Source organism: Vulpes vulpes, chromosome 5, assembly GCF_048418805.1.
Source record: "Vulpes vulpes isolate BD-2025 chromosome 5, VulVul3, whole genome shotgun sequence".
Classification (NCBI taxonomy): Eukaryota; Metazoa; Chordata; class Mammalia; order Carnivora; family Canidae; genus Vulpes; species Vulpes vulpes.
In genome coordinates this window covers 3,750,257-3,772,933 of record NC_132784.1, presented here as the reverse complement: position 1 = coordinate 3,772,933, position 22,677 = coordinate 3,750,257, and the positions used below count along the sequence as shown (strand labels likewise).

Sequence of the window (22,677 nt, the reverse complement as noted above, 5' to 3'; positions counted from 1 at the left end):
CTACAATTCAGATTTTTAAATTTTTTGTTATGCTAATTTTAAAAATTTTTATCTTTCAAGAAATCAATTTACTTTAAATTGATTTTAAATTACTAGCATGAAGTTGTTAAAAATAACAGTTAACATCCCAGGTGATTTCATTCATATGTGGAATTTAAGAAACAAAACAAATAGATAAAGGAAAAAAGAGACAAACAAAAAAGCAAACACTTAAATACTGAAAACAATCTGGTGGCTTCCAGAGGGGAGATGGATGGGGTGATGGGTGCAATAAAGGAGACTAAGAGTACACTTAATGTGATAAGTGAAAAACATATAGAATTGTTGAATCATTATATTGTACATCTGAAACTAATATAACGCTGTATGTTAATTACACTTCAATTAAAAAAAATTTTAAAAGATAAAAGGATATACATCCAAATGTTTAAAAAATAAAATCACATCAAAGAAAAAAAAAAATCCCTAAGAATCTGTAGGATCTGTAGTGATGGTCTCTTCTTTACACCTGATATTGTAAATTCCTTTACTCTATTTTTTCTTGATCAACCTTTTAATAAATTGATGGTGCAAAATTTGACCTGGATTTTGTGCTCCTGGAAAGCAGTGACTATTAAGAATTTTCCCAACTCCTTTGTGCTCTGGAAAATGGCTTACTTCGAAGAAACGTTTTTGCCAATATGACTCAGATAAAATTCACAGATGCTCCATTGTTTACCTATAACAAGGCCAAGCATAGACCCTTCATATCTCCATTCTTTGCTTTAAAAATGACTAAGCAGGGCAGCCTGGGTGGCTCAGCAGTTTAGCGCTGTCTTCAGCCTAGGGCATGATCCTGGAGACCCAGGATCGAGTCCCACATCAGGCTCTCTGCATGGAGCCTGCTTCTCCCTCGTCTCTGTCTCTCTCTCTCTCTGTCGCTTGCTCTCTCTCTGTCGCTCATGAATAAATAAATAAAGTAAAAAAAAATTATAAAAAAAAATGACTAAGCAGTCTTGCCTCCATTGATCAATTGAAACAAACTGCTTGTTAATCATACTTCGGTTAAACTTCTCTCCTTCCCCAAGTCCCCTGCATTTTAACCACCCTCACCCAGAGCCATCATAAAACCTCTCCTTAATGGCCTTTCTCAAGAGTGGGCAGACCTCAAGGTAAAACATTCTCTGAACTATTGTCTGATCACTGCACTTTTCATCCTGTTCACTTGTACACTTGAGGTTCTTTTTAGCCTGTTTACTCCCCCTTTAAAAGAAAGGTCCTTTCTGTCTAACCTCTGAGACACTTGCAGATTTCATGGTCATTCTTCTTATTGCAATATTTCCTTTCCCTTCTTGCAATTATCTTTTCAAATAAAGTCTTTCCTGATCTAAGTCTGGAATTGTTTTTTTATGGCAGATTTTTATCAATTTGGTTAATCTTGTCAAAGAATCAACTTTGGCCTTGTTAATCATATCAATTGTTTATCTATTTTCTAGTCTGTCTGCCCTTCAATTTATTTTCTTTTTTTAACCACTTTGTGTTTTATTATTTCTTCTGCTTTCTAACTTCTTGAAGTGAAAGCTCAGATCATTGAGTTTAAGACTGTCTTCCATTTTTATATATGCACTTAGAACAATAAACATAGCTCTTTACAATGCCACCAAAGTTGATATATTGTATTTACTTTTTAAATTGAAAATAGTATCTCATTTCTTTTTTTTTGAAAGATTTTATTTATTTATTCATAGAGACACAGAGAGAGAGAGAGAGGCAGAGACACAGGCAGAGGGAGAAGCAGGCTCCATGCCGGGAGCCTGACGTGGGACTCAATCCGGGACTCCAGGATCGTGCCCTGGGCCAAAGGCAGGCGCTAAACCGCTGAGCCACCCAGGGATCCCCAGTGTTTTGTTTTTTATTTTGGCTTCAATACTATTGTATTCAGAGAAAAAAAAAACTCTGTATGATTTTAGTCCTTTAGATTTTATTGAGACTTTATATAGCCCAGCATATGATCTGTTTTTGTAAATGTTTCGTGTGTACTTAAACAGAATGTTTATTGACAGGAGACAGTTTTTCCATAGATTACTCATGCTCTGTGTGTCTTAGGAGCAGAAACACTTATGGCCTTTTTTAATCTTTTCAAGGATGCTTGCATAGAAAAGAGCCTTTGAAGATAGAGATAGTGTACCTATCTGAAGCAAATGGCAGGTTAGTTAGTTGTCCACTATAACAAAGATAATGTCTCCCATTAGGGAAAAAGCTGCACATGTTTGCTCTCACTCTGTGTTAAAGGAATGGGTTTCCTAAGCTCAAGCTTCTCAGCTGTGAGGCAGACCTACTACATGTGTGAAATCCACCTGAGACAGACTGCAGCACCCTAGTGGGTATTGGGGAACAAAGGGAACTGATCCATACCTGAGCCGAGGATGTTTATGATACTGTGAGTAATAAAGTCCTCTATTTCTGACCTAGGAGTCTCTTGCCTTCAGCAACCAGGAAACTGTGGAAAACTTACTTTTTAACATGCAAGTAGGATAAAATATAAAAACCATCATACACTTACTGCCTAGTGTCTGTTTTATCAGTTATTTAGAGAGGAGAATGTCTGATTGCCATTACGACCGTGGATTTGCATGTTTCTTCTTTCAGTTCTGTCAATCTTTGCCTCATAAATTTTGAAGATATATTATTGTTTCCATATGCTTAGGATTATTATGTCATCTTAAAGAACTAGCCCTTTTATCATTTATCATATCATACCTTAAGTTTGATAATATTCTTGTCATAAATCTATTTTGATATTAATATAGCCATACCAGCTTTCTTAGACTTAATGTTTATGTGGTACATATTTTTTCATCTTTTTACTTTAAACATATCTATTTTATTATATGTAAAGTGTGTCTCCTTAAAACGCATACAGTTAATTCTTATTTCAATAGTCTTTCAATTAGAGTTTTAGTGATTTTAAAATATGTTCAGAGGTGGAACATCAGCAAAAAGGCAGACTCAGTGTGGAGACCGAGAAAAATCAAGGCCTTTCCACCTCAAGTTTAGTGGTAGCACAAGTACAGCTATCCCAGGCCCCTGAGAATAAGAGCTGAAATTTACCTTACTTGAACTGAGTTACAGGAAGTTACAGGAAGAAAACAGCTTACAGCTTGACATCCTAGAAAGCCCCATATTAGAATAAGAGCAGAGCCCAAGCCTAGGGCAGGAAGCCCCTATTAGAATAAGAACAGAGCTCAATGCCCTTGAAAATCCCATATCAAAATGTAAACAGAACTTGAGAAATTCCTCCACCCCTTCTGAAAATCCCCTAGACCAGCCTATAAAAAAACCAGCTGTAACCCACTTCGGGGTCCAAGTCCCTGCTCCACTGTGTCGGGTATACTTGGACCCAAGCTCGAGCTTGTAAATAAACCCTCGTGTGTTTGCATCGGTGTCGGCTCCTTGGTGGTTTCTCGGATTCGCAATCTTGGGCACAACATCAGAAGCTCCAAGCTCTCATTACTCCACAGAAATATGAAAAGAAAGCAAAGAACAATCAAACTATCTAAACCAATCATCTGAGCTATAGAGAACAGTAAAAGGTTTAGAGAAACTAAGCAAATGCCCAATTTAAAAAAGAACAACAACACATTTTCAAAATGGTCAAAACATTTTGTAATTTTTTTAATTCAACTTTATACTACTCCCTCTCTCATATGAGGCTGGTCTTGGTCTTCATTAGCAGAGTCCAGTTTCTCCTCCTGCCCTTCAGAGCAGAGAAAGTAGAGAGAACATTTCATAAATTATTGTTATTTGTTCCAACTAGACTACAGAATGCCTAAAAGACTGATGTGGGCTGCTCATCTGTTCTTCAGAATTCAGAATGCTGGTAGAAAAAGCAGTGGGCATTGCTCAACAAAGCTGGAAGAGAATTACACATGCACATTCCTGGGGCAAAAGATTATAGATGGAGACCTACAAGAGACCATCCAAGGCCAAGTGACAAAGCTAAGGTGAGACTCTTTAGAAAATTAGAACATTCAAAAAAACAGCAGGGTATATAGACACATATCAGACAAGACACTCAAGTCAGAAAAGACCTGAGAAGACTTAAATTTTTCACCTAAGGCTGATCTCTAGGTTCAGAGCATGACTATCTATGTGGTGAAATCCTCCTTAGCAGAGAGCCTATCTGCAAATACTGAGATATGTGATTGTTTTCTCTCTCTCTCTCTTTTTTTTAAATGTTTTTGTTTGCTTATTTAACCTCATAGCATTCAAGGAAATCTCTGTCAAAACATCAGATGAACCAAGCTAAAGAAACAAGATTTCAGTGAAAGCATATGAAAAGGAATAGTCTGCAACGGTAATTAGGAAAAGACTCAAAACAAATGGACTACAACAGCCTTTGACAATTGAGGGGGAAGAAAATGAGCATATGATAGGAAAGGAAGAAACACAAAATTTTAAAACAACTGGTATATTTGCTCAAGGAGCTAAACAAAAACACAGAGAATGAAAGGAAATCAGGAAAACAATGTATAAACAAATCAGAATATCAACTTCTTATAAGAAGAAACCAAGCAGAAATTCTGGAGATGAAAAATGCAATAATTGAAATTTAAAAATCACTAGAGGTTTGGACAGCAGATTTGAGCAGGCAGATAAAGAACCAACAAACTTAAAGATAGATAATTAAAATTACCAAGAATAGGGAACAGACAGAAAAGAGAATTCTTTTAAAAAATGAGCAGAGATTAAGGAATTATGGAATACCAACATATGCAATAAGAGAACCCCAGAAAGAGAAAAAGGCGGGGGGGGGGGGGGGGCAAGAAAAGGAACATAGAGATTATCTTAAAAGCCAAAAAATTCCCAAATCTGATAAAATACATGATTCTACAAATCTAAGAAGCTGACCAAATTCAAAGTAGGATTAATCTGAAGTTCCCCCACATTGAGACATATTATAATCAAAGTGTCAAAAGACAAAAAGAAATTTTGCAAACAGCAAGAGAACAGTGACTCCTCACATACAAATATTCTCAATGTTATGTCAATTTTCCATTACAAATCTTAGAGACCAGAAGGCTATAGAATGATATATTTAAAAGAGCTGAGGGGAAAACCAATAAATAAACCCATGAGTCAAGAATTCTATATACATTAAAACTGTTCTTCAAATGTGAAGGAGAAATTAGTGCATACCTAAATAAACAAAAGCTGAGAAAGGTCATTATCACTAGACCTTCTCTTCAAGAAATACCAAAGGGAGTCCTTTAGGTTGAAATAAATAAAGCACACTAAGTAAAGTAACTTGCCTTATTATTGTAATTTTTATTTGTACCTCCATTTTTCATTTTCTACAGGAGTTCAAAGACAAATTATAGAGGAGAGGCATCATGGCATCATGGCAGTGTGAATCTTTCCCTTTGTTTTCTCCCTTTGATTTACCACTAGTCAGATATCCATAACTGAAAAAGGGTTTCTCTGCACACCAAGCCAGGACCCTGAACAGATCCATCCATCTGTGCAGCTGAAGGATGGTGGATTGGACTTAGCTGGTATGGGGCTGTAGAAGTGGTGGCATTGACAGTGGTGGCACAAGCAGCAGCAGTGGCATCACTACTCCTCTGGAAAAGGAATGGAGAGTGGGAGTGGTGTGTGGGAATCTGCTTGGCTCCACAGGCTATAGCTAGAGGATCCCCTTGCTCTTTAGCTCACCCAGATTCCTGAGGAAAGAGCTCCATGACTGAGGGAAAGGAAAAGGAAGAAAAATGACAGAGAACAGAAGGAACACAGTTCCTGCTATCTGTTCTTGGAGTTCAGCAAGAGGTCCTTTATGGACCTCTGGGACTCTACCTCTCCAAGATCCTTTTACTAGGCCTTGGGCACACCCAAAGCCCCAAGTGCTTATTAAGCACACATTTCCCCCCAAGGTGCTGCCAGCCTTTCTTTCTTTCTTTCTTTCTTTCTTTCTTTCTTTCTTTCTTTCTCTTTTTTTTCTTTTAATCTCTTCTAAATATAGGGATAGGTTAGCGCCAGGAGGAGAAACCTAAAACTTATTCTGTAGCACCACCTACTGGAAAAAAAAGAGAAAGGCTTCTAATTACCAACTTGTTGAACTGTCTAGAACCAAAGTAAGCAAAAACTTACCTCAATAAAGAAAGATATTTGCTACTTCACATGTGATGGCAGAGGTAGATTTCATCAAAAACTATAAAAATCATGATAATATGGTATCATGAAAAGAAAATGACAATTATCCAGGGATACCTGGGTGGCTCAGTTAGTCATCTAACTCTTGATTTTGGCAAAGGTTGTGATCTTGGGGTCCTGAGATTGAGCCCTCACATGGGGCTTCAGGCTCAGCAAGGAGTCTGGTTGAGATTCATTCCACTCTTCCCTCTTCCTCCCCCTCTACTCTTCCCACCACTCACATTCTCTTTCTCTAAAATAAATAAGTACATTTAATCTTTAAAGAAAGAAAATCACAATTACCCACTAACTGAACCCAAAGACACAGAATATCACAACATAACTGATAGAGAATTCAGAATAGCTGTTATGAAGACAATTAGTAAGCTACAGGAAAACTCAGAACAGAAATTCAATGAATTCAGGAATAAAATTAAACAGGAGGAGTGCTTTACCAAGAAGATTAAATTTCTTAAAAAAAAAAAAAAAACTTCTGGAGCTGAAAAAAATCAATAAATGATGTAAAGAATACACTGGAAAGTACTGAAAATAGAGAGGACCAGATGGAAGACAGAATAAGTTATCCGAAAGACAGGAATTTATAAATGATTCAGGAGGAAGAGGAGGGAGAACAAAGCTCTTTTTTTTTAAGGTGAAGAAACCCTACAAGAGCTATCAGACTCCATTAGACATGCCAACATAAGAATAAAGGATATGCCAGAAGGAGAAAGGAGATGCCAGATGCCAGATGGGGTCAGAGAGTTTATTTAAAGAAACAATAGCTGATAACTTCCTAAACCTGGGGAAATAACTATATATACAAGTTCACGAAACTAAAAGAGCATCTTGTTACCTCAATGCAAAAAGACCTCTCCAAAGCACTTTATAATGAAGTTGTTAAAAGTCAATGCTAAAGAATTTTAAAGGCAACCCACATAAAAAGAAAGTAACCTACAAAGCAATCCCATTAGGCCATCTAGAGATTTCTCATCAGAAACTTCAGAAGAGAGTGGAATAACATATTCAATTTATTAAAAGATAAAAATTGCCAGCCAAGGGATGCCTGGGTGGCTCAGCAGTTGAGCATCTGCCTTCAGGTCAGAACATGATCCTAGGGTCCTGGGATTGAGTCCCAAAGCAGTCTCCCTGCAGGGAGCCTGCTTCTCCTTCTGCCTATGTCTCTGTCTCTGTGTGTGTGTGTCTCTCATGAATAAATAAAATCATAAAAAAAAATTGCCAGGGCAGCCCTGGTGGCGCAGCAGCTTAGCACCACCTGCAGCTCGGGGTGTGATCCTGGAGACCCAGGATCGAGTCCCATGTTGGGCTCCCTGCATGGAGCCTGCTTCTGTCTCTGCCTCTCTTTTGCTCTCTCTGAATAAATAAATAAATAAATAAATCTTTAAAAAAAAAATTGCCAGCCAAGAATACTCTATCCCACAAAGCTATCCTTCAGGTATGAAGGAGATATAAAGGGTTTCCTAGACAAACAAAAGCTGGGGATGTTGACACCACTAGAATTGCCTTACAAGAAATGTTGAAAGGAATTCTTCAAGCCGAAATGAACAGACAAAAATACACAAAACTCTGTTTAAGGTGATAAATACAATTTTTTAAATTAACTATTTTAGAATGAAGTGTTAAAGCAATTATAGCAAAAAGCTAAGGGAAAGGGGCATTAAAAAATAACTATAGCTACTACAATTTGGTAATAAATCCACAGCAATAAGAAGACATAATCTGTGACATCAAAAATGTAAGAGGGAGGAATAAAATATGGAATGTGTGTAGGCGAATGAAAGTAAGTTTACTATCGGGAGAAAAAGGATTATTTTATCTAAAGATATTTCATAGGGTGGCCCAGGTGGCTCAGCGGTTTAGTGTTGCCTTCAGCCCAGGGCTTGATCCTGGAGACCCGGGATCATGTCCCATGTCAGGCTCCCTTCATGGAGCCTGCTTCTCCCTCTGCCTGTGTCTCTGCCTCTCTCTCTCTCTCTCTCTCTGTCTCTCATAAATAAATTTTAAAAAAAGATATTTCATCCAAATGTTATAATAATCACAAAATAAAAATGTAAAGGGGAGACAAAATGTTAAAAAAAAAACACTTAAAAAATCACCATAGAAAATCAACAACTTTCAAGATAGACAGAAAGAGAAGAAAAAAAGAAAAAAGGAGACACAAAATAATCAGAAAGCAAAAGATAAAGTGGCATATCACTAATCACCCTCAACATAAATGCATTGAACTCATCAATCAAAAGTCACAAAGTAGGGCCACTTGGCTACCTCAGTCAGTAGAGCGTGTGACTCTTGATCTCAGGGTTGTGAGTTCAAGCCCCATGTTCCAGTTACTACTTCCATTTAACAAATTATCCCCCAAATTTAGCAACTTAAAAAACCATTTTGTTATGCTCTCTGATTCTGTGGGAATTTACCCAAGCATAATATTAACTTGTCTCTGCTGTACAATCTCTCAGGCCTCAGCTGGGAAGATTCAAGTGATGAGTCTACCTTGACAAGTCAAAGGGTGGAATCACCTGAACTGTCTAGTACCTGGCCTCAGATAATCTGTAGTTCAGGACTGCTGACCAAGTGCCTGTATAGATGTAATCTTTCCATATGCCTTGGGGTAGCCAAAATGCTTATATACCCACCAGAGCTCCAGGCACAAGAATTCTAGTGAACAAATAAAAGCTGACTAGTCTTTCGTTGCCCGGCCTCATAAATCATATAACATCATTTCCCTGTGCTTTACTAGTTGAAACAGTCACAGCCCATCCAGACTCTGCTGAATACAGTCTCAAAGGAATTGAAACAGACTCATCTCTTGATGGGAGTATGCCAAAGTCACATTTTAGAAGAGCATGTGGGATAGAAGATATCATTTGTGACCTTTACAAAATACAATCTACCACAGTACCCTAGCAGCTGTTAGTGGTTTCTCAGAGTCTTTCTCTATATATGAGCAAATGGCATTTGGCCAAGTTCTTAGGGGATTGGAGGCTTCTACAGAGAAATGTACTCTCTCTGGTGCCTTACCTCTCAAATAGCAGCCACCTAGCAGCTGTAAATTCCAATCTCTGTTCCCTCTGATCAACTAGACTTATACCATCTACTTGAGCTCTATTTTTCTAGAGTTTGAAAATAGCCCCCAGGCTGAAAGCCAGGGTAAATTCAGAGTTTATCTTTTGTGCTTCTCTCTAGGCTCACAATTCAGGGCTGCTCTCTGTTTCGTGCTGTTCCAAATATTTTGTTCCCTTTTATAGTTGTTTGCTGTGAGATAGTGTGACAAATAGATTCTAAAATGGCCCCCAGTTATCTCTCCCTCTTGATGTTCACATGCGTGTGTTATCCTCTCTTTAGTATGGGAAGGACCTGTTTCTGTCCATATAAAATGTGTTAAAGATTACGGGATTTACACTATCATGCATACACAATTACTGTATGTGACCATGTTACATATGATTGTAGTGCCTGGTTTTTTTTTTTAAGATTTTATTTATTTATTCATGAGAGACACACAGAGAGAAAGAGGTAGAGACACAGGCAGAGGGAGAAGCAGGCTCCATGCAGGGAGCCCGACATGGGACTCGATCCTGGGTCTCCAGGATCACACCCTGGGCTGAAGGCAGCGCTAAACCGCTGAGCCACCCAGGCTGCCCCTGTAGTGCCTGTTATACTGTAGTTTCTCCCTTCCCTTTGCTGACTTTGAAGAAGTAAGCTGCCACGTTAAAAGCTGTCTTTGGAGAAGGCCATGTAGCAAGCAGGGAACTTGGGGTGATCTCTGGCCAAAAGGCACTGCAAAACTGGAGCCCTTAGCTCAATAGCCTGCAATGGAACTGATGAGACCCCAGCTATGTCTGACATCATGACTGTAGCTTTGCATAGATCCCAGCTATGGTGTGCCCAGAATCCTGACCCATGAAAACTATGAGACAATAAATGGGTGTTGTTTTAAGCTTAAAAGTTTGTGGTAATATTGTTATACAGCAAAAGATAACTAAAACAGAAAGTAAGTCTAATACCACCAACTTCTTTGTGACAGAATGAGAATCCATCCCGTGTTGTGAATCAGAGAAAGAAGGCACATGATATAGGACCTAATAAAAGAATAAAAAAACAAGAGATGAGATGCCTTATGCGTCAATTCTTAGTCAACTATAAAAGATTTCCCAGGTTCAGGTCATATCCTCCTATCACAGTGCCTGCTAGTCCACCCTTGAGCTTTATTCTTTTAATTAAACATTCATACATTCAACCAAGTAGTATTAAGTCTCCATATGACAGTCTCTGACAATGAGGAATCAAAGATGAGTTATACATTTTCCCTGCCTTCAGCAAAGGCACAATGCTACTCACTTAATATATGTTACTTCATTTAATATTCACAATAAGCCATAAGGTGGGTGCCATTATTCTTCATTTTACAGATTAGGAATTAACACTCAGAAATGTTGACTCACTCATCATAAATATATAGCTGATGAGCGGTAGACTCAGAATCTGAAACTAAGATTTTTTTTAATTCCAAAAATCTTCTCACTACATGCTAAACTCCTGCCTAGTAGGGGAAACAGACAAATAAAAAATATAATTGTAACTCAATGTAACAAATACTCTACTGAAGGGAACAAGGAGGGACTAGAGAACAAAAAGAAGGAAGTTTTGGACTTAAAAAGGGCTTTAATGAGGAGCAGACAAAAAATATGCTTTCCTGGTGATCAAGGAATGGAGCAGTGCTGAAGGGATGCATGCCAGGATCAGAAAGTGCAGTAGGTAGCAGAACCATGTAGCGTGGCCCATGTGAAGGATGACAGCCTGCTTAATCATGAGAGTGGAAGGGTGGGAAGAGTGATAGGTGGAAACAGATTCCTATTGCTAGGACAAAAGTACTAGAATGGGGACTAGATAGTGAAGGAATTCCCCTTTGAGGCAGGAAGAAGCAGCATAGAATGACTTGAGCCATTGGAAGCTCTGGGACCTCTGATCCCAAGGGATACTGGGAGAGAAACAAGTGTCCACTATCCCAATCTCACATGAAACCCAGTGTCAGCCACCCTGCACCAGCCATGCCACCACACTCATTGAGAGGAACTGCTTTACCCACAGCCTCTGCTGAGTGATCTAAGCAGCCATAACTATATCCATTGACCTCATGCCTCTGGCCATAGATGATTGGCCCAGTAATGGACACATGTTTTTGTTTTCCTCCCAGGTCACATAATTAGTATATCACACCAGGAGACAAGATTGGCTGAGATGCAAAGTCATATAGGTCTGGGACCACAGTGGGTGCCAGGGTTGGCCAAAGCCACAGTTGAGCTTAGGTATAGGAGGAATCTAACAAGTCACAGAAGAAACTAGACTACAGAGGGAAATGGAAGAATGGAACACAGTCTCAGAGAGAAGCAGAGTTAAAGCCATGAAATCCCAGAGGGAGAGAAAAGGAAGATGGCTAGAGGAGCTTCATTATTTCCTGTTCCTCACAAAATCTAGCTGTACATCCTTCTCCTCAATCCCAATTTATTTCCTTAAGTACCCACAATAAGCTACTTTTAAATTTTTCTTTTAATATTTTATTTATTTATTAATGAGAGACACAAAGAGAGAGAGAGAGAGAGGCAGAGACACAGGCAGAGGGAGAAGCAGGCTCTATGCAGGGAGATTGATGTGGGTCTCGATCCTGGGTCTCCAGGATCACACCCTCGGCTGAAGGTGGCGCTGAACCGCTGAGCCACCAGGGCTGCCCAATAAACTATTTTTATACATGAATTATTTTGACTAGGTTTTCATTCATTACAACAAATGATCTCGGTACTGGTTAGGACTCTTGACTGCACGTAACAAAAATTCTACACTAATAACTGGCTCCATTATAAATGGGTTCTGATCACACATATGACTGAGAAGGATGGGGTGGGAGTAAAGTAGCTGGCATTCCACACAACCAAGTCCCTACTGAGCTCTCTTGACATCTCTTGGCCCTCTATTCTTCGAGCTTCCTCTCCAACAAATGGGCTTCCTCCATAAGATGGAAAGATGCTTCTGGTAGGCCAGAGTCACATTTTCTAGCATTGCAGCTCCAAGGTAAGACAGTCTTTCCACCATCAACAGAAGAAAAAATCCTGGGGAAATATTCTAATTGATCAGATGGACCACATATTTCTGAACAAAGCACTGAGGCCAAGGAAATTGGGCTGCTCTGATTGGCCAGGTATGGATCACATGCCAATCTTTGTGTGATCTGGAGACCTAGGGACCAAGTATGTTAACCAAAAAAGGAGGAAAAAAGATAATCCTGCTGGACAGCCCAATGTAATAGCTTCCACATTCCTAAGCTAAGTTGGAAGCACAGGAACATTACCGAGTTTACCATGAAGCACTTAAACAAGGAATCAATCAATATCTGATACCTTGCAACCTAGCATATGAGCAAAAGGAGAGTCCCAGAGAGTCCAAACCTCTGTCCATCTGCCTCCAAACACCAGACCAATGAAAGTACTTCAATTCTTACACAAAGTAGCTCTGCAAAGCAAAACAAATTCAAGTTTAGCATCAGAGACCCAAATTTGAGTCTCAGTTTTGCTGTTCAATGGCTATGGGATCTTGGGCAGACTATATAGCCTCCTTGAGACTCAATTTTTTATCAGTAGAATGGAAGAGATGTTATCTACATCACACAGTACACATAAGGATTACATGTTGACCAAAAAAAAAAAAAAATACAATATTAAGCAAAGAGAAAAGAGCAAGGGCCAATATTAAATACCTAGGTAGGCCTCAAACAGTCCTGGGAAAAATACCTGCACACAGAAAACAACCAGAACCATGAAAATGACAGTAGGAATTGTCTTCTGGCAATGGGACTTGGGGATAAAATGTTTCTGACTGATCAAATTTCTTCCTATTTGTAGTCTCATACCTGAGAATTTGAATTCTGTTATGGCAATGTCCTGCCCCCTTACTCCAGGCAATGGTCATACTCATGGTTCAGTTGCCCAAATAAGGACCAGTTTTTGTGTAAAGGGCAAGGATAAACCAGTTGTATTGTAATATCAAAATAGTCTACTATGTCTGCATTATGTATGCCTCAATAAAATAAAAGTATCCTCTTTTCACATAAAGAAGAAAAACACTTTTCCTTCAACTTCTATCCTAAGATGAACCCAAATCCCTCATGCTGCAAATTCGATGCTTTCTTCCTCATGTCCCATCTTCCTTGGAAGGAGGGAGGTCAGACACATCCTCTAAGATGTCACAGGTACGGATGGCTTCAGCTCTCCCACTGCATACTCTCAGGGGTTGAAACTGTCGGAGCTCACACCTCAGGCCTTACCTTTGGGTCCCAACCACTGTGAGGAAACACACACCCTCTTCAGAAATAGCAGCTCTCTCAGGCTCGGAAGCTGAGCCCCTGGGCCTGGCATCCATCCTCTCCAGAATCAGGCCCAGATAGATATACCTTGGTTCCCCCGTGTTCCACACTGGGTTGCTGATTTGCAGTCTTCTGTCTTTTCTCTGGTTTCTCATAACTGCTCCCCTGTGCATCCCATTCCAGTATCAACATAATAATGCCATCCCCTACTTCCAAGTCCGGCTGCCCTCATGTAATCTGAGTTTTCCAAGAAATGGGGCTGCATCTTAATTATATAAGCAAAATAGGCCAGACACGTAATAGAGACCCAGATGTTAAAAGCAGGAATGAATTCATGCGTGGATGGATGGGTGGATGGATGCACGGATGGAGGGCTCGCTGCCTTTTATGTCCCAGTTCCCTAGCTCTATTCTACTGCTTACAAGTTCCTTCAGTTGGTTCTCAGCATCCTCTCTCTGCCTCCTGGCAACTGCTAAGCATCGCTCTCCCTCCAGTGCCTGGTAGGACCCAGAGTTGCTCATGGCTTCAAGTTCTCCCTTCTGACTCTCAGGAGTTTCTTCCCAGCGGGGGCTGCTCCAGCCAAGACACACTGTCCATTTGGCTTCCTTCCTTCCTGAAGCCTTCTGGATAGCAAGCTCCCTGCTCATCTCCTGCCATAAGTGACCCTTGGATGTCAGAGTCATCCTTGTCCTTCTTCTACTCTTAAGACTGTGGGATTTTAAAGGTCTGTTAGAGTCTTGTTAAGCAAGGTGGTAACTCTTAGTATAGTATATGGTTCCATTTGACAAGGGAAACTGAGGCCAGGATATCAAGCACTAGGGCCATGAATCCTTTGTCACTCTCTTTGGTTTCCCTCCCCTTGAACCCAGGCTGGCCCTGGGACTATTTAGTTGGAAGTCAGCAGCAGTAACGCTGTGCCTGCCCAAGAATTGGACAAGAAGTGGAAACTTCTACTTCTTCCCTCTTGGAACACTTCCTCTGCAGAGGCTCCTTCCAGGAAGTGCCACATATGGACACTAACTATAGTCAGCAACCCCAGTGGCACCCCCAGTCGGCAGCGGACACCAACTGCGCACCCCACGGATGAACCATCTGAAATCTCCAGCCAGCCGAGCCCTCAGGGCAGCCCCAGCCAACACCACGTGTATCAGAAAAACTCACAAAATTGTGAGATAATACAATGGTTGTTTCAAGCCCCTGAGTATCGGGGTGGTATGTTAGAAAGCAGTTAGGTACCCAAAACAAATGTGTGGGTAACAAGGTCACATGCAGCTCAGATATGGATCTTGAGTCCTGTCAGCTCGGTGGAGAGTCTGGCGGAGCAGACCAGCCTCCCTCCCCAACAGCAGGCCAGCATTTTGATGCCTTGCCCTCCCTGGGCCTCAGAGCCAAATGCTGGTTCTCTCTCCTCCTTGCTGAGCAGAGCCAGCCCAGCCTGCCTCCAGGCTGCCATCTGCCTTTCCTCCTGCTAGACTGGCAGCCAGTCCCAGAGGCTGACCTCTGCCAGGAATGCTTCACGGTGAGGCAAACCCCTGCAGCTGTAGGAGCCCCGGCGGCTTCCAGGGCCACTGTCAGAGCAGCAAGCCCCTTGTCCTCACAGTGAAATCTGAGGGATCTGAGAGGACAACAAGAGGTCTCTTCCTAATAAACCAGAGAGACGGAAAGCAGGGCTGGCAGTGGAGGGGGCAGCCCTCAATCTTAAAGCCTGCCCTGCGTAAGCCTGACCAGTGGAGCTTAACCAACAGAAAGTGGCCTTTCCAACATCAGGATGAGACCCCCACACAGCTGAGTAGGGACAGTCAGGGAACAGGAGTGGAGCTCGTGAGGCGGAGGGGTCAGTCCCTTACCCTCTTCCTACAGGGAATGCCACTCCCAGTGAAAATTCTGGATTTTTTTTTTTTACTGTGATGAAGTGTGCATAACATACGATTTACCATTTTAATCATTTCCATAGTACATTTGAGTGGTATTTAGTTCATTCGTAACACTGTGCCACCATCACCACCATCCATCTTCAAAACTCTTCACATCTTCCCAAACTGAAACTCCTTGCCCACTTAAACAGTAACTCCTCAGCCCCCAACACCCACATTTCTACTCTCTGTACCTATGAATTGGACAATTCTAGGTGCCTCATAAGCGGAATCCTATAGTATTTGTCCTTTTGTGACTTAGCATAATATTTTCAAAGTTCATCCATGTTGTACATGTGTCAGAATTTCCCTCCTTTTTCAGGCTGAATGAGGACACCACATTTTGTTTATCTATTCATCCATCCGTGGAAACCTGGTTTGCTTTGAGTTTTTAGCTATTGTGAATGATGCTGCTGTGAACATACTGCACCCCCATCTCCAACAAGAAAGCAGCAGAGGGAGAGAAGTGGCTTTCCTCCTGGAAAGAGCACCACTTAAAGTGGAAGAGAAAATCTAAAACATGGGCACAGCAACCCAGGCATCAAGAAAATGGCTATTCCCAAGTGGGAGAGGCACTGCTCTGTCTCAACTGAAAAAAAAAAAAAAAAAAAAAAGAGACGGAACTTTAGCCAGAGGACAGTGGAACGAAGACCAGGAGGCATCCAGGAGTAAGAGTCCTGCTTTCCCTTTTACTTGTGAGACCAGCCGAAAGTCAGGCCTGCTCTGGCCTCAGGGCCTCTGCCTGTAATGAAGGAGGTACCTGAAGTCACTTTCAAGCAACTGCTTCTGTTTCCAACAGTCTATGGCTCCCAGTGAACCTGTGAAATCATTCCTGCTGCTGAAAATAGAAAAAGCCAGGGAAAGCCCTTCTCTGCCCCCGCCAGGCTCCAGGGGCCTACCAATGGCTGGGGTGATGGCTCACCCTGGGCTCCAAGCCCCTTTCGAAGGCACATCTCCCCCCTCCTTCCCTCCATTCCACCTCTGCCATATACATGGCTTTGTCTGCTTTAAAGGAGATTTTTGGGTGATTTACCCAGAGCCTTGCTAACTAAAACCCTGGCAAGAACAGGAAGAGAGAGAGGTGCCCGGGATTTCCCTCTGGGAGGCACAAGCCCCAGCAAGCCAAGCTGGTCAGAAACTCTGCCACGCCTGCACCTCATGTTTTACTGGGGAATGGCTAATAGAAAGGGCATCCCCTGTTGGCTGAGGGTTCTGACATCAGTAGCCATTTTAATTTAATTCTGAGGAGCTAGTATCCCTGCATTTGTGTGGCTTCACGTGACTTTTGGAGGCCAGTTGGGCCCACTGTGTAAGGACACTGGCTCCAGAGAGTCCTGAGGGAGGCGAGGGGTGGAAGCTGGGACCACTCAGGGCTGACGTCTCACCTCACATCTAGAGAAGGAGGAGCTGCTGCCTGTGCCATGTTTGACTGAAATTTAATTAGAATGTAATGTAAGCAGGACTGAGCAAGGACTCTTAATTGAAAATTACGTTTCCAACTCCATCACAGCCCATAGCCCTGATGCTATCAGAGCTTCTGTAAACATGGTCAGCATCCTGAAGAGTGGGTCCCCAAGTCCTCTTCCCTGTCCCATGCTGCAGGACTGTAAGCAGGCCCTGTGGGGATGTTACTCCCCAGGGAAAGCCTGAGACCCTTGGGCTTTCCTCTGCTCCTCCCAGGTCACCCCACCCTCTCTTCACTATAGTCATGTGAAGTACCAAAAGCAGGAGGAAATGAAACCATGGGGAGCCCCCACTACCTACATTCTCACCATTGATCCTCAGGTGGTTTCTACTCTTTCATAATCTTTTTATAGATGAGAACAATGAGGCGCAGAAGCTAGACCACTCAACTGTCTGCCTTGGTCACCCAGCTGGTTATTGGAAGAACGAGGATTTAAATATGGAAATAACTACACAAACTTCCTTCCACTACTTAATGCCCCCCACACTGTGTCCTAAGTCGAACATACTTCTTGGGGCCAGGTGAGGAGAGAGCACTGTCTGTAATAAAACAGCTCCCCAACCATGGCAGGTTGATCCAGAAGACAACTGACCCAAGCAAGTATGTACAAGGCTCCATCCCTGGAATATGAATTTTGAGAGGACAAATACAGAAGCTGGGCACTGTTACTGGGAGTGACTTGGATTCCACCAGCACCAGCTACCAAAACCTAGCAGTGCCCCCTCTGCTTCTGTAGAACACTCCCTTAACCTTCCAATATATTTTGGGATTTTGGAGGGGTTTTGTTTGCTTGCTTGCTTGCTTGCTTCAGACAGAGTAGGTTTCTGTTGCTTCCAACCAAAGAACTTCAATATGCATCTACAGGAGGTCTGAAAAGTGTATAGACAAAAGGCCTTTGGCATTTTTGCTCCACTCAATTGCTTAAAGTTTATTGTTCCTGTCCTTAATATTCACTTGTTCTAGCCAGGCCAGTCTCCTCGGCTCAAGCTGAGCTCAATCAGGCCTATGCCCAGGCCATTTTTCTGCATAAAGCGTCCTCCCTACTTCAAACTCCACTTTTCCTCTAAGCAAAGAATTTCTACCCATTCTCCAAGATTCAACTCAACCACCTCAGCATTCTCTGAACAACTGCAATACTAACAATCCAAAATAATAGCCAAACCTAACGTATGTTGCTTTGGATTGCTATTTACTCAGTTCATAAGGCTTCTGATCATAGAAATCTCACACTGTCCTGGTATTGTGCAAAAGAGAGTGTCTAACACAGGCTGGGAACAGCACAAATAAACTAAATTGCTTGTAAAGATGGCCTGGCAGAGACTGCTACTACTTACTTGCTCAAATACTGTTTTATTTTGCAGCTACACTACACATCCCAGACCCCTCACATTCAGGCATGGCCATATGACCATGTTCCAACCAATGGAATATGAGCATAAATAAAGTGTGCACTTCCAGCCCAAGGCTTTAAGGAACAGATGTGCCTACCCACACCCTCCTTCCCCTTCCTTTGGCTGCATGCAGACAAAGATGAATCACTCAGTTTTAAATCATTGTGTGGGAGAAGTCTCCTGCCAACCAAGAACACCTGCTCCAGACAATTATGTAAATGAGAAATAAACTTCTACTGTATTTGAGCCATTATACGATTTATGATCCATTTGTTAGAGAAGCTAGTACTAGTATTACTACCAATTATAGATGGTGATCGCAATGATGCTGAAGAAGGTAATGTTGTCTGTAGTGGTGATGATTGTGAAGATGGCATGGTTACAAGTGGGAATGGCAGTGACAGTGGTAGTGATGGTGATAGTGACAATTTTAATGATTATAATGATGTAGCTGCTATCATTAATGACTTTGATACTACTAAGGCAATGGTAATTTAATAGGCTGCTGATAAAGACTTTCCCTATAACCACAGAACTAGGCCCCAAAACTGAAGAAAAAGAGTTACTAAGTTTTCACTATTTAAATTGACATTACTTATTTGGGGCAAAATATAACCTTTTTTACTGCTCTCCTACCAATTTGAGTCTTCAATATTCTGGTTACATCAGGAATGGAAACATAGGATGCCTGGGTGGCCCAGCAGCTGAGTGTCTGCCTTTCACCCAGGGTGTGATCCTGGAGTCCCAGGATCAAGTCCTACATCAGGCTCCCTGCATGGTGCCTGCTTCTTCCTCTGCCTATGTCTCTGGCTCTCTCTCTGTGTGTCTCTCATGAATAAATAAATATTTAAAAAAGGAATAGAAACAGAAGTGCTTCATTAATTTTTTAATGAAATGTTTACCAAGTATCTACCAAATTCCAGGCTATGTGTTGAGGGGAATAGTGATGACTATGACCACCATGGTGAAAATGATAACAGTTCTTGAGGGTCTCACTTAGGTGCCTGGGGAAATCTGAGTTCTCTCTGGTCCCATTGCACCGCAGGCCATCTCCCACTGTAATCAGGCATATCATAAAGACCCAATTCAATAAAGATTAAGCAAAGCAGATGCTTATTGCTCACTCACGAAAACATTCAGGTCAGTCACCTAGGGTTGGCAGCCTTGCCTCATCAATCTGTCTACCATGGCTCTGCCATCTTCATCATGTGGCTTCCATCTCAAGGGCAGCTCCCAGTCTCAGGCCCACATCCAATTCCTTGGAAGGAAGAAAAGGAAGGGGAAGCCATGAACCTTCTTTAAAGAACATGGCCCCAAACCTACAGGTGTTATTTCCACTCAGGTTCCACTGGGTAGAACCTGATCACATGGCCACGCCCACCACCAGAGAAGCTGGAATGTCATCTTTAGTGAGAAATGACCAGTGAGAAATTCCATTACTATGTAAAAAGGAGAAAGGCTATTGGGGAATAGCTAGCAGCCTCTGCCACATCACAGTGGCTCCTTAGCCAAAGGGATCTTTTAAAAAATACAAATTGGATCCTGTCACCCTCCCCCAAATTAAATATTTTTATTCCCTTAGAGTAAAATCCAATTCTCTTGCCATGGCCCACAAGGCCCTGTAAAATCTGAGGACACCTGCCCTTATTCAAACCTCATCTTGTATCTCATTCTTCCTTATTCATAATTCTCCAACCATTGGCCACACTCTGTGAGATTCCTATAACATCCAAGTTCCTTGCCATGTTGGGATCCTTAAGTTTTCTGTTCTCTCTGCCAAGAATGCTCTCCTCTCAGCTCTGCTCATAGCTGGCCTCCCCCTCATCTTGCAAGTCCAGAACAAATACTGGCTCCTCACATAGGCCTTTTCTGGGCACCCTATCCCCACCTACCCACTAAGGTACTTTCTACTATGTCACTTCAGGCATTTCTTTACAGGAATCTTATCACCATTTGTAATATCTTGCTTATTTATGTGTTTTCTTATTTACTGCACTTTTCTTCACAGGAATGTTAGCTCCCTACCTGATATGTTCAGTATAGAATCCCTGTATCTAGGGATTGTGTAGAGACTCAATAAATATTTGTCAAATAACAGTTTCCAAGACCTCCTCCTTCCTCTCCAAGAGTAACTCTGTCCATCAGTATTCATCATCATGCCTAAAAAGAGTTAAGCAGTTAATTTGGCCCCAAGAAGACCTCTGAATATATCTACCTACCCACATACTGGGTACAGTATGTCCAGCCTACTCCTAGCCTATGAAAGCCACACATAGAGATAGAAATTGCACATGGTTCCTGACGTTAAGGCCTAGAAACCACGTTGTTAATCAAACTTGGCCAAATGAATGTCTCAGGCTCTTCCCCTGGATAAGAATGTAAGGAGACAAAGAGGTAAGAGTCTGCTGTGAAAAGGAGCAGGAGCATCATTCCTTAAAGCTAGTGTTTTGAGTAGACTATTAAACATGAAAATTAAGGCCCAAAAGTGAAGAAGTAAGGGAGACTGCCTGCAGCTTCAGAAAGCAGTTAGCCTGCTGGTCTTAGCCACACATTCACTCACTGCATGAATTAGGATAAATCATGCCACCTCTCTGAGCAGCAGTCTCTTCAACTGTTTAACAAGAGGTTTGGGCTAAGTCATGCATAAGATCTCTTTATAGTTCTGATGCACCATAGGAAGGGTGGATTTCTTTTACTAGTCTTAAAGCCCACCAAGCTGCTGCACTGAATATGTTCTGCTCCTGTTGCCTCTTTTCTCCATGACTACATGGATCTTTTTCTCTTCTTTTCATTTCTTTTTTCTTGTTTTCTCTCTCTCTCTCTCTCAATCTTTTCTTCTTCTTCTTCTTCTTCTTCTTCTTCTTCTTCTTTTTTTTGCAAAACAGTACTTTTACTGCAGTTATTCAATGATATGTTATGCTATTCATAATTATTCTTTAGGTATTTGTTGTCCTTTTGTTTGTTTCTTTCTCCAAGTTTTTATTTAAATTCCAGTTAGTTAATATACAGTGTAATATTAATTTCAGGTACACAATTTAGTGATTCAACGGTTACACGATTCCTTTTCTATTCAAACTGTTCAGCACATCTCTGAGTCAACAAACGATTGGCAAAGGGGACTGGAGAGGGTCCTATTGCTGGTCGAGCAAGCTGGTATCTATGAAATAACCAAGAGTGGCTTCTTGCCTTCTTTGCATTCTTTGCTATAAGAAGGCAGGCACACTAACACCCTATTCCCTGAGCAGCATGCCAGCAAGGAGACAAGTCTTACTTGTTCAATAGCTAAGAAATTCCTGATATATATGGAAAACCTTTGATAGCAAAGTGTTTGATTAACTTTGTGAATGCCAAGTTAACATTTGAGTAGCAACCTTTCTGATCTGAAAGGAAAACAAAACTCCCAACTATCTATAGGTGTGCCTCATAAAAGTCTACTTATAGAAAAAACAGAGAGAGAGAGAGAAATTACACAGAGTTCAGAACAAAAAAGAAAGTAGAAAAAACCTTAACCAAATATTTATATATTTTAAATTTATCCTTAGACTAGCAGCTGTGAGTGATGATGCCAAGGATGGAGTGATAGCTTTAAGATAACATCTTTATATCAGCTAACTTCTAAGAAACAGCAAGATGATACAGGATCACAAGAGGCCTGTGAAAATAACATGAGGTAATTTTCTTTTAGAATTGGACTATTAAAAAATGAATAAATCTCTGAAAAAACCACAAACAATAGAAAATCTGAATAATTCTATAATGATTAAAGAAACTAGAACTGTAAATTAAACAGAACGATTTCCACCAATAGGTAGGCCAAGATGACAAAAAAATTCTAACAAGCATTTTATAAAGAAATAAAGCCAATATTATACATAGCATTCCATAGATAAAAGGACAGAATAATTTCCAGCAGATTAGCATAACCTTACTCCCAATATCTGACAAGGGCAGTGAAAAGAAAGAAAATTACTGGACAAACTTATTCATAAAGAGAGTACAAAAATTCCTTTAAAATGAACAAAATTGGAAAAGAAGTGATAGAGAAGGAGGTCTAAGATGACAGCATAGGAAGATTCTGAAACCAGCTTCTCCCATAAACACAACAAATCAACAGCTCTTGGAAAATTTCCTCTGAAAAAGGCATGAACTAGCTAAAAACAACACCTCCACAACAAAGGATAAAAATGCCACATCAAGAAGGTAGGAGAGTCAGAAACACACTCTAATCCACCCCAGGCACAGTGGCTCACAATTGAGAGGGACTCAAGAAAGTAGAATTTTTCCCTAAAGAGTGAGGGTCTTGTGTTCCACAGCAGACATCACAACCTTTGGATCCTGCACCAGAAATACAAGCTCCCAAGATGTAGA

At 41.2% G+C, this 22,677-nt stretch overlaps 1 protein-coding gene across 1 annotated transcript in view; it reads left to right on the top strand.

Annotated features, from left to right (window-relative positions):
* TEX51 (testis expressed 51) overlaps positions 1-18,807 on the top strand; it is an 81,424-nt gene extending 62,617 nt beyond the window's left edge. The window contains exon 6 of the mRNA XM_072757406.1: positions 18,587-18,807. Coding sequence (XP_072613507.1) covers positions 18,587-18,807 — 221 coding nt within the window. The remainder of the gene's footprint in view (positions 1-18,586) is intronic.
* Positions 18,808-22,677: the final 3,870 nt, after the last annotated feature.